This window comes from Canis lupus, chromosome 17, assembly GCF_003254725.2.
Source record: "Canis lupus dingo isolate Sandy chromosome 17, ASM325472v2, whole genome shotgun sequence".
NCBI lineage: Eukaryota > Metazoa > Chordata > Mammalia > Carnivora > Canidae > Canis > Canis lupus.
In genome coordinates, this window is record NC_064259.1 from 4511326 (window position 1) to 4523349 (window position 12024).

Here is a 12024-nt window from a genome sequence, read left to right on the forward strand (position 1 = left end):
CCCCTCGCACCCCGGTTCCTAGCTGTCCGGTCAGTTCCTGGGCCCTTCCTTACCCACATCCACTGGTCCAGCATGGAAGCAGCAAGCACCTCCCCTGTCAGTCAGCACTCCCCTCCCATACCTCCCATAACTGATCGATTTTTTTTCATTTGGAGCATCTCAACGTGTCGCTGTCTGATTCTGCTCTCAATTCCAGGCTCTTAGGGCCAAGCACTCTGTATGGCTGGCCCCAGTGTCCACCTCCTGCCCTCCAGACTGGACTGGTCCTCCTTTGGCCACACAGCATTCTCTCAGATGGGCCCATGCACCTGAGCTCTGGTTAGGGCACTCACCTCTTCAGGACCCATGTGGCCTCACTGCCTTCATCCTCCTGCATGCTCACCAACACTGGGCTCCAGCCCCAGAGAACCAGGGTCAGATCCAGGACCTTGAGTCTCGAGGGGGCAGCTCGAGTCCTTGATCATTGCGTCTGGGCCACATTTGGAGCTCATGACTCCACATCAAGTTCCTGCTCATCGGTGCCCTACCCAGTCAGGGGGAACCCGCACAGCAAGTCCAACTCAGATGCTATTGAGATGGACTTGAAAAATCAGAAGAGACATTAACATTTTTTTCATGATTCTAAAAATAATACATATCTAGAGTATATTTGAAAAACAGAGGAGAGCAAAATGAAGAAAATAAAAATTATCCATAATTGTATCACTGGGAGGTAACTGCTAATTTACTTCACGTCTTTCCGGTCAGGGATATTTTTTAATAGAATTGAGTTCATTCTCAATTTTGTTTCCCACATAAAATCTTCTGAAGGTTTTTCAAGCCAATTAGTATTCTTATGCTTTAATGAGAACAGCTAGTTCCTCACAATTCACACTAATGTCCTTCTAAAAACCGCAGTCGGTTTGAAAAAAAAAATCACTGGCTTTGGTTTTTGAGTTGCTTAGATATTTAAGAATGTGACTGTATCAAATGTTCTGAGAATTCACTTTATTCAGAAAAGAAATAATTAATAATAATAAAGCTCCTCTGTGCGAGTTAATTCCTGGAGGATCTGGGAAACAGCCCAAAAGTGATTTATGTTTTCATTCAGGGCCGTCTTGACTTGGCCCTGTCTGATTCTGTTCCCAGTTCGATATGCGAGGTTTCTCCTTACCACCGAGCAATTCTCCAACACCGGTGGGTGCCTCACAGTTCAACTCCACTCTGAGGAATCTGCCTGGATGGTGGTGGGCGCGCAGGGTGAGGGTTCAGCCCCACAGGACTGCGCCCCCCACACCCCTGCTCAGAGGCCAGTCCTAAGCCCAGGGCATCTCCAGTGCTTCTGAACGAGGAGCTATAGATCAGAAGTTCCCACAACCCCCTCCTCGGGTTCAATCAATTCTCTAGAGTGGCTCACCAAACTCAGAGAGACATTTTACTTTCTAGATCACTGGTTTATTATAAAAGGGTAGAAGTCAGGAGCAGCCAGGAGGAAGACATGCGTAGGGCCAGGTATGGGGAAAGGTGAGGAGCTCCCATGCCGTCTGCCAGGGGCACCGATCTCTCCAAATCTCTATGTCTTCCCCAAACTGGAAGCTTTCGGAACCCCATCATTTTGGGTTTGTATGGAGGACTCATTACAGAGGCCTGATTACACCACTGGCCATTGGCCATTGGTGAGTGAAAATCTCCAGCGGCCTGGGGGTAGAAATGAAAGTTGCAAGCTTCAAATCACGGGGTTTTCTCCCCGACAACCAGCCTGCACCCTGAGGGCTTTTCCCAAAGTCAACTGATTAACATAACAAAACACACGTTTATTGCTCTCACCACTTAGGAAATTCCAAGGGTTTTAGGAGTTCTGGGCCTGGAAGGGGAACAAAGACCAATATTTATCCCTTATTATAAATCACAGTATCACACCCTGAGACCCCCTTAGCTCCTTGACTCAATAGACTGACCTCCATCAGTTCTCTCTGGAGCTTGGGTGGTAATCAACTTTCTGAGGCTGCTTTCCCCCCCTGCAAGCAAGTAGTTACTGAGGAGTCGGAACACCAGAGCGGGTGTGAAGTTGGAGCCCTGTCTTTTCAGGAGGGCTACCTCATTGCTCCTTGCATCCTAAGTCAGGGAAGTCAGCTTTTCCAGGAAGCCCAACAGACGGCAAGCATTCAAGTGTTGTTTGAATCAAACCCACCTGACTCAGCTCAGGCCACCGTGATAAAGTACCGTAGATGGGACACCCGATGGCTCCGTGGTTGAGCACCTGCCTTCAGCTCATGTCATGATCCCGGAGTCCCGGGATCCAGTCCTGCATAGTGCTCCCCGCGGGGAGTCTGCTTCGCCCTCTGCCTGTGTCTCTGCCTCTTTGTCTTTCATGGATAAATAAATAAAATCTTTAAAAATAAATAAATAAATAGGGACGCCCAGGTGGCTCAGTGGTTGAGCATCTGCCTTCCACTCAGGGCGTCATCCCAGGGTCCCAGGATCGAGTCCCACATCGGACTCCCTGCATGGAGCCTGCTTCGCCCTCTGCCTGTGTCTCCGCCTCTCTCTCTGTGTTTCCCGTGAATAAATAAATAAAAATATTTAAAAAAATAAAAATAAAATAAAATACCATAGATAGGGGTCTTAAAACACAGACGTGTGAGTCTCAGTTCTGGAGGTGGGAAATCCAAGATCAAGGGGATGGCAGATATGGTTGCAGGTGTTAAAAAAAGAAAAGAAGAGAAAAGAAACATCCATCAAGCCCTAAATGGAGTCATTTGGCCCCCAGCACAGCAAAGGCGATTCAGTGATAGTTTCCACCTCTCCCAGGAGCATGACCTTTGGAAAGTCCTTCTGGTGGGATGAGCACTTGGTGTTATACTATATGTTGGCAAATTGAACTTAACTAAAAACAAATGTAAAAAATTAAAAAAATTAAAAGTTTTAAAATTTTTAAAAATTAAAATAAAATAAAAATTAAAAAAAAAAGAAAAGAAAAGAAAAAAGGAAGTCCTTCTGAAATGTCCCTATCAGCTCTGGTGAGGCCACCTGCAGGACAAACCCCGCTGTTCTTGCCTCCCTGGAAGGAAAGCCAATGTCCTGGCCTGAGACAAGCCTTTCTTTCCCTCTGCGGATGGCTTCTCACCATGCACCCCCACCTGCAAACACCTTCTGCGGTGTGCAGCTGCTGGGGCGGCCCTCCACCTGCCTGATTCAGGAATCACTTAATAAAGCCAATTTGAACTTCAAATTTACTCTGTCCAACCTCATTTTTCAGCCCGGGTGATGATTCCCACCAGCCTGTCCTCGTGGCATTGACGGCTGTTCTGCAGCGTGGGGCTCCACACAGCGCACACTCCTGTCAGACCTCAGGGGATGGAGAGAGGTGCTCCCTCCTCCTTCCCAACGGCCTGAGACCCAGACTCCACCCCTGTCTTCGGGTTTTGTTTGTTTTAATCTGTGGAGGCTTCTCTTGGTGGTTGGATATCATGAACGTGCATCTTCTTTTGGGGAAGTGGGATATGTCCTTGCCCCGTGGTGGTCGTGGTCCTAGTGATGAGGGAGCAGAAGGCAGAAGCACAAGCTGACCCCCACCCCTAGCTTCCAGGAAAGGGATGTGTGACATTCCTCAGGCCTCCCAGCTGCCCTAAAACTAAGGGAAGGAAAAACAAAGGGTCAGCTGATAGAGATCACACCCCCTCAGGCCTGGAGGCTCCCTCAGTTTACCAATGTCTCAGTGATTTACGAGGAAAAAACAGTCTTATCAAAAGCCTAACATTCAGAGAGCCACAGCTCTGTCTCCTGGAGCCCTAACATCACCCTCTCCACCATAGGGAAGTGGGAAATAGAGGCAGAAGGGAATGTAAATAAAATCAAAGTCCTTTATGACCTGCAGCCCATTGATAATGACCTGTGACAGGAAGAGAGTAACATGCCTCCAGGAAGCTTCCTGCTGTCTTAATGTTAATGCCTTACTAGAAGGAAAAACTACATTTAAAAAAAATTCTATTTATTTATTCATGAAAAACACACAGAGAGAGGCAGAGAGAGAAGCAGGCTTAATGCAGGGAGCCTGATGTGGGACTCAATCCCAGGACCCTGGGATCACCACCTGAACCAACCACCAAGCTACCCAGACCTCCTGGAAAAACTACTTTAACTTGGCAGTAGCCAGGGCCCCCGGCATCCTAGGGTCTTTAGCAGATGAAAGTCCTTTTGGACACCTCCCATTTCCCTTAGCTCCCCCAACTCCCAAGTGTATAATCAGCCACTCCTCACAACCCCCGGGCAGCTGCTCTTCCTGCCCACAGATCCTGTCCCCTGGGGCTTTAATAAAATGACCTTTTGCACAAAAGACATCTCAAGAATTCTCTGGACCTCACCAACATCCCAAATGTACATCACTGGGATGAGAATAAGTTCTCAGAAACACAGCCCAGTGGGGCCAACATTCATGCCCAGACATGAGAGGGGAGGGCAGGGAAGGGGATAAATCTCTAGATGCACATCAAATGGGCAAGGAAAGAGGCTGCATGCCTTTTTTCTTTTTTCTTTTTTTTAATATTTTATTTACTTGGAACGCCTGGGTGGCTCAGCGGTTGAGATTTTGCCTTTAGCTCAGGGCATGAATTCTGGAGTCCCGGGATCAAGTCCCACATCAGGCTCCCTACATGGAGCCTGCTTCTCCCTCTGCCTATGTTTCTGACTCTCTGGGTCTCTCATGAATAAATAAATAAAATCTTTAAAAAATTTTTTTATTTACTTATTTGAGAGACAGAGCACAAGTAGGGGGTAGCAACAGAGGGAGAAGGAGGCTCTGCACCATGCAGGGAGATGGATGTGGGGCTCAATCCCAGGACCCTGGGATCCAGGGGCAAATGCTTAACCCACTGAGCCACCCAGGTGCCCCAAGAAGCTGCATTCTTCATTCTGACATTGCACTCAGCCGCATCCAGTGCCAGACACACAGACAGAATGAAAAAGTTGCAAAAGTGTAGGAAACACAAGACAAATTAAAGCATCCAGAGGGGTCCTGGAAATGCTTGCCAAAGGCGTCAGTAGGGAACTGGGGTCTGAAATGCTAGGAGTGGCTTCCCAGGCTGCCAAGCTGGGCATTCGTGTGTGTGTGTGTGTGTGTGTGTGTGTGTGTGTGTGTGTGTTGCCGTATTGTTATTGTTATTGGTGGGGGTGTATGTGCAGAGAGAGAGAGAAGGAGAGGTTTTTATGGATTGTCTATATTTTAAGGCGATTGAATAATCCAAGGCTAGTACATTGAAAATCATAGCGAAATAAAAGTTAAGTACAAACAAAACGGTTCTTAGAAATAAAGAGAAACAAAACGAAACAGTCTCTAAAGAGCTCTCTACGTCTGTTTAGGTCCAGAAGGGGTCTGTGTAGACCCAATTCTATTCTTGCTCTCCATGATCCTCGCTCCGGTGGATCCCGGGCCCAAGCCATCCTCATTTCTAACAGACACTCTCTGTTCTATCAAACCAAACAATCCATCCTGGGAAGGTGTTACCTGATTTTCCCCATTGCAGTGGCGGGAGCTCTCCCTGCCGTGGTCACTTACAGTGGTCGGGCCCTGGGAGGCTCCAGGATGGCTGTTCGCTGGCTGGAGATGCTGTCAGGACTGGCACCTGCAGAGGGTGGCGAGCTGATGTAGGTGGATGGGTCTGTGGGCCGGGACCCCACAGACTGGCTCAGGATAAGGCAGCAGGGCAGGTCTTTAACCCTGCACGGAACAATTACTGGAAGCAGCTGCCTCCACAAAGGGGGTGGTAATTTGTTGCAGCAGATGCCTTTGGAAGAGGCTAAGTCCTGGGAGGTGAGCTGTCAGCACCCACACTCCCAGCAGCTGGGGGAGCGAGCGCACCTTGGTTGTGCAGGTGGGTCTGCACCAGGCATTGCAGCATTCATTACACCTGTGAAATCTCACCCAAACCCAGGTCAGTGGATGCAGAGCCAAGTCCTGCAAACACTAACACCTGACACCTCCCACCCCTAACACCTGACACCATGTGGCCACACCCATGAGGAATGTGTTCCAGGCACCCTACCTCTTGGCCTGACACACTCCTGGTTTCCTTACTATGTTTCCTTTCTGCGCACCTGATACCTGAATTCCTTCCAGGTTCCCTTATTTTCCGGGCTCTTTGCTACCTGCCTCAAAAGAGCTCTCCTGTCTAACACTCGATCTCCCCTCCTTACTTGGGAGTGCACTTTGACTCTGTAAGACATAGTACGATGATTACTGCTACTCAAAATTAGTCTAAAATGAAGGCATTAGTTAGTGTAGGCTAGACTAAGCTGAAGTAACAAATACACCCTAGAATTTCAATAGCTCAACCCATGGGACTTCACGTTCCCTGGTAATTCTCCTAGCAAGAGGCAACTCACAGATCTGGGCAGATTGCATTTTGTGATCTCGAAAGGTGGCTCTCTAATCACTATGAGAGGGGTGGGCAAGTTAGAGGTCTCAGAATTCTTTGAAGTGACATCCCTGCCCACAGCCTATTGAACAAAATGGGTCTTATGTGCCCACCTCACTGCAAGGGGGCTTGGAAATGTGGAGAAACACACGGATATTTAGTGAGCCTTAAATGTCTGCCCACAATTAAGTCCACCTAATTTTGAATATAATTTAATCATTTCTTCAGAATTGAAAAAGGCTTTTTAAATTCTGTTGAGCCACAAGGGCCATATTCTATTGATCACTATAGAAAAGTAGTGTAATAAAATGTCAAAAGAACCCTGAATCTGCCAAGAACCTTGAGTAATAGCACCATTTACACCACTAGCTAGCGGTGATCTTGGAATTGTCAAAGGCCACTTTAAAAGCCCGCTGTTCCTATATGTGCGATGAAAAGATTAGACTCGACCTTCTCTCTAGTCTAAATGTCTGTTTAGAATCCATGGCATTTGGGTCTGAGCCAGAGAGAAGTACCAGCTAGCGAGAGCTGTAGAAGGCGTGAGTCATTGACTTCATTTGACAAATACTTATTGAATGTCCACAACTTGTCCTTTCTGGGCCCAATGTGGTGGTGAACAGGGTAGAAAATGTCTCTACCTTCTGGAAAAGGTGCCAAGAAAACTAGTCTTCCTTTGTTTTTTGGCATAGCAGCCGTCTTTAGGATTGTTAATCTTCAAAATAAAACTGCCAGTTATTTTACCTGCAAAAATGAGTTTATTCAGGAAGAGCAGAGAATTGCGATTTGGGACGAGCAAGCTATGGCAAAAACCATGGGCGACTCCACCGAACAAAGGAGAGGAAGGCTCTCTGATGAAGGAAACTGGGAAGTTTGGAAGGTTGTTATACATAAAGTCCAACAAAGTAAAGTAAGAGCTGGAAGTGTGGTGGCTCCTCCTTGGCTGGGATGTGACAGCTTCTGGCGCGCTGGGCTGTTCCCCTGGGGAGGAACTTCCTTCCTCCCTGCCTGCAGTAGGTAGCATCCACCTGCAACCCCCACCTCCCCCGCTGCCCCTGGATTTATGATTGACCAGGAGTGAAAGGGCCTGAGAGCTCGGGGAGGCGTCCCCTTATCAATTTTCACACTATCATTTATTTTTACCACCTCCGTAGATGGCATTTTAATTTTTGTTACAGCGCTTACTCTCTACGTTGCAGTCATACATGGGCACCCTTCCGGTGCTCGTGTCAACCTGCTAGAGCTGCCGACACAAAACACCAGGGACCGAATGCCTCAGACAACAGAAATGTGTCATCTCACAACTCCGGATGCCAGAAGTCCGAGATTAAGAGGTCGGCAGGGTTGGCTGGTTCCTTGTGAGGCTGGGAGGGAGACTCTTCTCCAGCCTTCTCCTAGCTTCTGGTGCTCAGCTGGCCGTCTCTGGCGAGACTCAGAGCGTTTCCACACATCACCTAACCTCTCCCTTCACGTTCACATAGCGTCCTCCTTATGTGTGTGTCTATGTTCAAACTAACTGGTTATATAAGGACACCAGTCACATCGGATGAGGCCTCGCTCTACTCCAGGATGACTTGATCAGAACTAATGACATCTGCAACGACCCTACTTCCATAGAAGGTCATGCCATGAGGTAGTGGTGCTAAGAACCACATTATAAGAATTCAGGGGCTTCCAAGCCAATCCAGAACGGTGCTGTTAGGTGACAGCTGGGATGGATTTTTCTCTCCACTTGTACTTTCTAGAAGTTTTGTTTTTCTTCCTCAAGCGATTATTCTTGTTGTTTTGACCACATATTTTATGTGATGGTAATGTAAGTTTGCTGTTTTGCATCTTCTCTCTGCCTAGGAAAATAGCTGGAGCCTTGCATTTTTTCTGGCTCCAAGGGAGTCTGCAGAGCCCAAGGCAGAGCTGCTTGAGGACAATCCCTCTGCATCCTGTTTTATGCGGACATTCCATGCACGGATGGGATTATTTGGGATGTGTGGGCTGGGAAAGAAAGAGGAGGCCTTTGAGAGGCAGGAGGCAGGAGGCAGGAGTGCAGACCACGGGAGCTTTCCCAAGAAGCCCTGAGAGTGCCAGGGACTTGGCATAGCCCCGTCCTCTTAGGCCACCTGGGCCACCTGGGGAGCTGAACCTATGGAACAAGAAACTGTGGCCGGCTTGCCCAAAAGGGCTAGTATGTCTTGGAGGAGACTCTCAGTGGACCTGGCCACATGCTGAGGATGAATGTGGGTTACATCCCACATTCCCAGAACCATGGAATCCTCCTGATTCTTGTGTATCCCAGCCAAGAGAGTCAGAACAATAACTGGCATTTAGTGGCCAGCCACGCTCTGAAAACAAGGAATTGCATATAAATTGATTTTAAAAATTAAAGAAATGGTGAATTTTCTGTCCTTAGAGAATGTGTGACTACAAATTCATACAAACTGTCTAAAATATTTTTATTTTAAGCTATGAGTGTGAATCTTGAGCTTCCCTCAGTTCTGCGTCTAGAGGAGAAACTCGAGGATGGAATCCCGTTTCTCCAGCCTCTGGACCACGTACAGTGGCAGCCTGTTTCCTGTCTAACGCAGAATCTTGCCTATTGTAGGTAATCAGAATGGCCCTTGTTTGGCGAGTGAATGATGAGTCACAGACATTTAGGAACAATGGTGTCTTCTAAAATAGGCTTGACAAAAAAAAAAAAAAAAAAAAGGCCTGACATGACAGACCTTTGGGGCAGATGGCCCCAAGTCATGACCTGTGAAGGCACTGGACTGAAGAGTGGACATGACCTTGAGAGACCCCGACAGCGTATCACTGGAGAGAACCAGGATGGTTGCTCCAAGGCAGAGCTCAGAGTAGATGATTTCACTCTTTATTTATTGAGTACTTAGCATGCCCAAGGCCCTATGGAGGAAAACATAGAAAAATGACTTCATCACTGCTCTACAGAATCTTAAGATCTAACAACCAGACAGTAAATATCCCAAGCAGGAAGTGTGACCGATGCCACGATCAACACAGAAACAAGCTAAATCATACACAAGGTCAGAGATCTGGGGATAGGGGAAGAGGGGATTGACTGAGAAGACTTTATAGAAAACTGTTGTATTTGAGATGCATTGTATGCAAATTATATTATCAACGATGGTGTCCTTAACAAAGACAGCGTGGGAATGAAGCCACACACAGGTCACTATATAAGCGCATAGAAGTCTCAGTTACACACTTGGCTGAGAACATGGTTCTGCTCCTCAGCACTCCCCCTGCCAGCCCCAGATGCTCCTTCTCAGCTCCTCTGACATGATTTCTATGTCCCTGTTTGCAGTAGAAATGGTACCCAGCATGGACCCATCCAACATGGAATACACAGGCTCACTTCCATTCCTGGTAGATTTGCAGACATCCATCCATCTGTCCATTCATCCATAAATCCTGTCACAATGGGTCCTGCCTGGTACCATGACCAGAGTCCAGAAGTGAGTGTGCGTGTGTGTATGTGTGTGTGTGTGAGAATACATGTCCTGTGAGGCTCCCACCCCTAGGTAGAAGCACTCTCATCTCCTGTTGAGAGGTTAGAGTAACCAAGTATTAGGATTCTTCTCACTGTGACTTTCTCTTGAATATCAAGGACATTTCTTTGAAGAATTTGACAGTCCTCCAAAGTCAAATGCCCATTCATATCTTCGAGGAGGAGAAATACTTACCAGAATGACTTTTCAGTGTAGATGAGAGAGATTTATGCTTTTTAAAAAGATGCATAGGTAGCAGGGGAAGATAAATCATACACAACCTCGTGGTAGTTGAGAATCTTGTATAATTGTCTGAAGGAAATAGGAAAGAGAACAGCGAAGGGCTATGGGGTCCTTATAGTTTGGTGGAGCCATTATGGTGATAGTGCTTTGTTCGTGTGACCTGTTCAATCCCTCCCAAGATCATTATGACACACACACTACTATCATTGCATTTTCCAGCTAAAACACATGGAAGGCCAAAGAAGTTAAGCAACTCCCTTGAGCACACGGGGTCGGGAAGGTGAAGGCATTAGAATTCAGAGCCCACAGAGGAGGGACGGCTGTTAGGGAGGGAAGCCCCTACGGCTGGGGCTGGTTTTCTCATAATTCTGGAGAAAAGAGTGTATGCATCGAAGGAGGCATTGTTTCCTGCACACCAACAAGTTTTGCTCAGCTATGCATGCCTGACAGGCATATTATTTAACACTTGGCGAACTTCTAGCTACTAAAGGGAGTGGCGAAAAGAAAATCTTGCAGGGATCCTGTCTTCTACGGTTTTGGGGTTTTGGATCGCGAGGAGCCTGAAACCCTAAGGCTAGGAGGTGGATTGCGTGCCTGGATCTCGGGTATCCTGACGCCGTCCAGGTGGGCTCTCCATCCATCCATCCATCCATCCATCCATCCATCCATCCATCCATGCCACCAGGTAGGGGGATGGAAGGACGTTTCCGCGACGCCCTGGCATCTTGACAGCCGGGTCCTGAGGCCGCAGGGACCGGGGATCGCTGCTGCAGCTCGGGGCCGGTCTGGGGCGGCCCGGGCTGCCCAGCCCCGCGCTCTCCGGGCCCGGCTCCGGGGCGGGGGGGCGCCCGCTCCCCTCCCCTCCCCTCCCGGGAAGGACCCCGCGGGCAGAGGCGCCGCCCCGGGCGGGCGGGGGGCGGGGGGCGGGGGGCGGGGTCCGGGCGCGCGGCGGGCGGAGGGCGGCAGGGGGCGCTGCGCGGCGGGCGGCGGGCGGCCGGCGGGCGGGCAGGGGCGGGGGCCGGGCCGGGCCTGGGCGCCCGCGTCTTTGTGCCGCTCGCCGCCGCCCACTCTCCCCCCGCCCGCGGTGCGCCCCGCTGGAGGGCGGGCAGGGCATAAAGGGCGGCTCCGGCGGGCGCGGGCCGGGCACCCGACAGGCACCCCGCAGCCGCGCCGGACGCCCCGGACACCCGGCCTGGGCGCGGCGCTCGGAGCCCCCGAGCCCCCGAGCCCCCGAGCCCCCGAGCCCCCGCCGCGCGGGACCAGGCAGGTGGGTGACGCGCGTCGCTTTGTGTCGGCATCGCGGGCGCGGGCGCGGGCGAGGGCGGGGGCGGGGGATGCGGCGGGGACGCGCGGGCCGGGCCCGGCGGGGGCGGGGGGGGGGCTGGGGATGCGGCGGCGCGGCCCGGGGTCCGGGGCGCTGGGGTCGCGGCGAGGGCGCGCGGGCCCGGCCGGGGGGGCCCGGGGGGAGCGAGGGCGCGCGGGCCCGGCCGGGGGACCCGGGGGGAGCACCCTGGGCCCGCCCCGCCTGCCCCTCGGCCGCCCCAGCGCCGCGGCCACTTGGGAAGCTCGGGGTCCCCCGCCCCCGGCCCGGCCCGCTCCGCCCCGCCGCGCCCTGGCTCCCTGGCTCCCCGGCACCGGGCGGGGACCTCTCTCCGGGGTGGGGGGGCTCCGCAGGCCGCGGGCCGCGGGGGGCGGGAGGCGGCGGGAAGGCTGGTCGGCCCGGCGGGGGCGGGGGGGCGCGTCCTCCGCGTGCGCATCCCCGCGGCCCTCCTCGGAGCCCGCCCCTCCTGGGGGTCTCGGCTGCGCTCCCCCCGGCGGTGGCTCCCCGGCTCCCCGGCTCCCCGGCGCCTTCCGGGCGCGGCTCGGGTCTCGGGGGGAGGGGCTCCCCGTGG

The 12024-nt window shown here is 51.3% G+C and overlaps 1 protein-coding gene across 1 annotated transcript in view; it reads left to right on the forward strand.

Moving 5' to 3' along the window:
• Positions 1-10792: 10792 nt before the first annotated feature.
• The window catches only part of RNF144A (ring finger protein 144A), a 117783-nt gene continuing 116551 nt past the window's right edge, over positions 10793-12024 (forward strand). Inside the window, exon 1 of the mRNA XM_049095373.1 lies at positions 10793-10817. Within this exon, the coding sequence (XP_048951330.1) occupies positions 10808-10817 (10 nt within the window). The 5' untranslated portion in view covers positions 10793-10807. The remainder of the gene's footprint in view (positions 10818-12024) is intronic.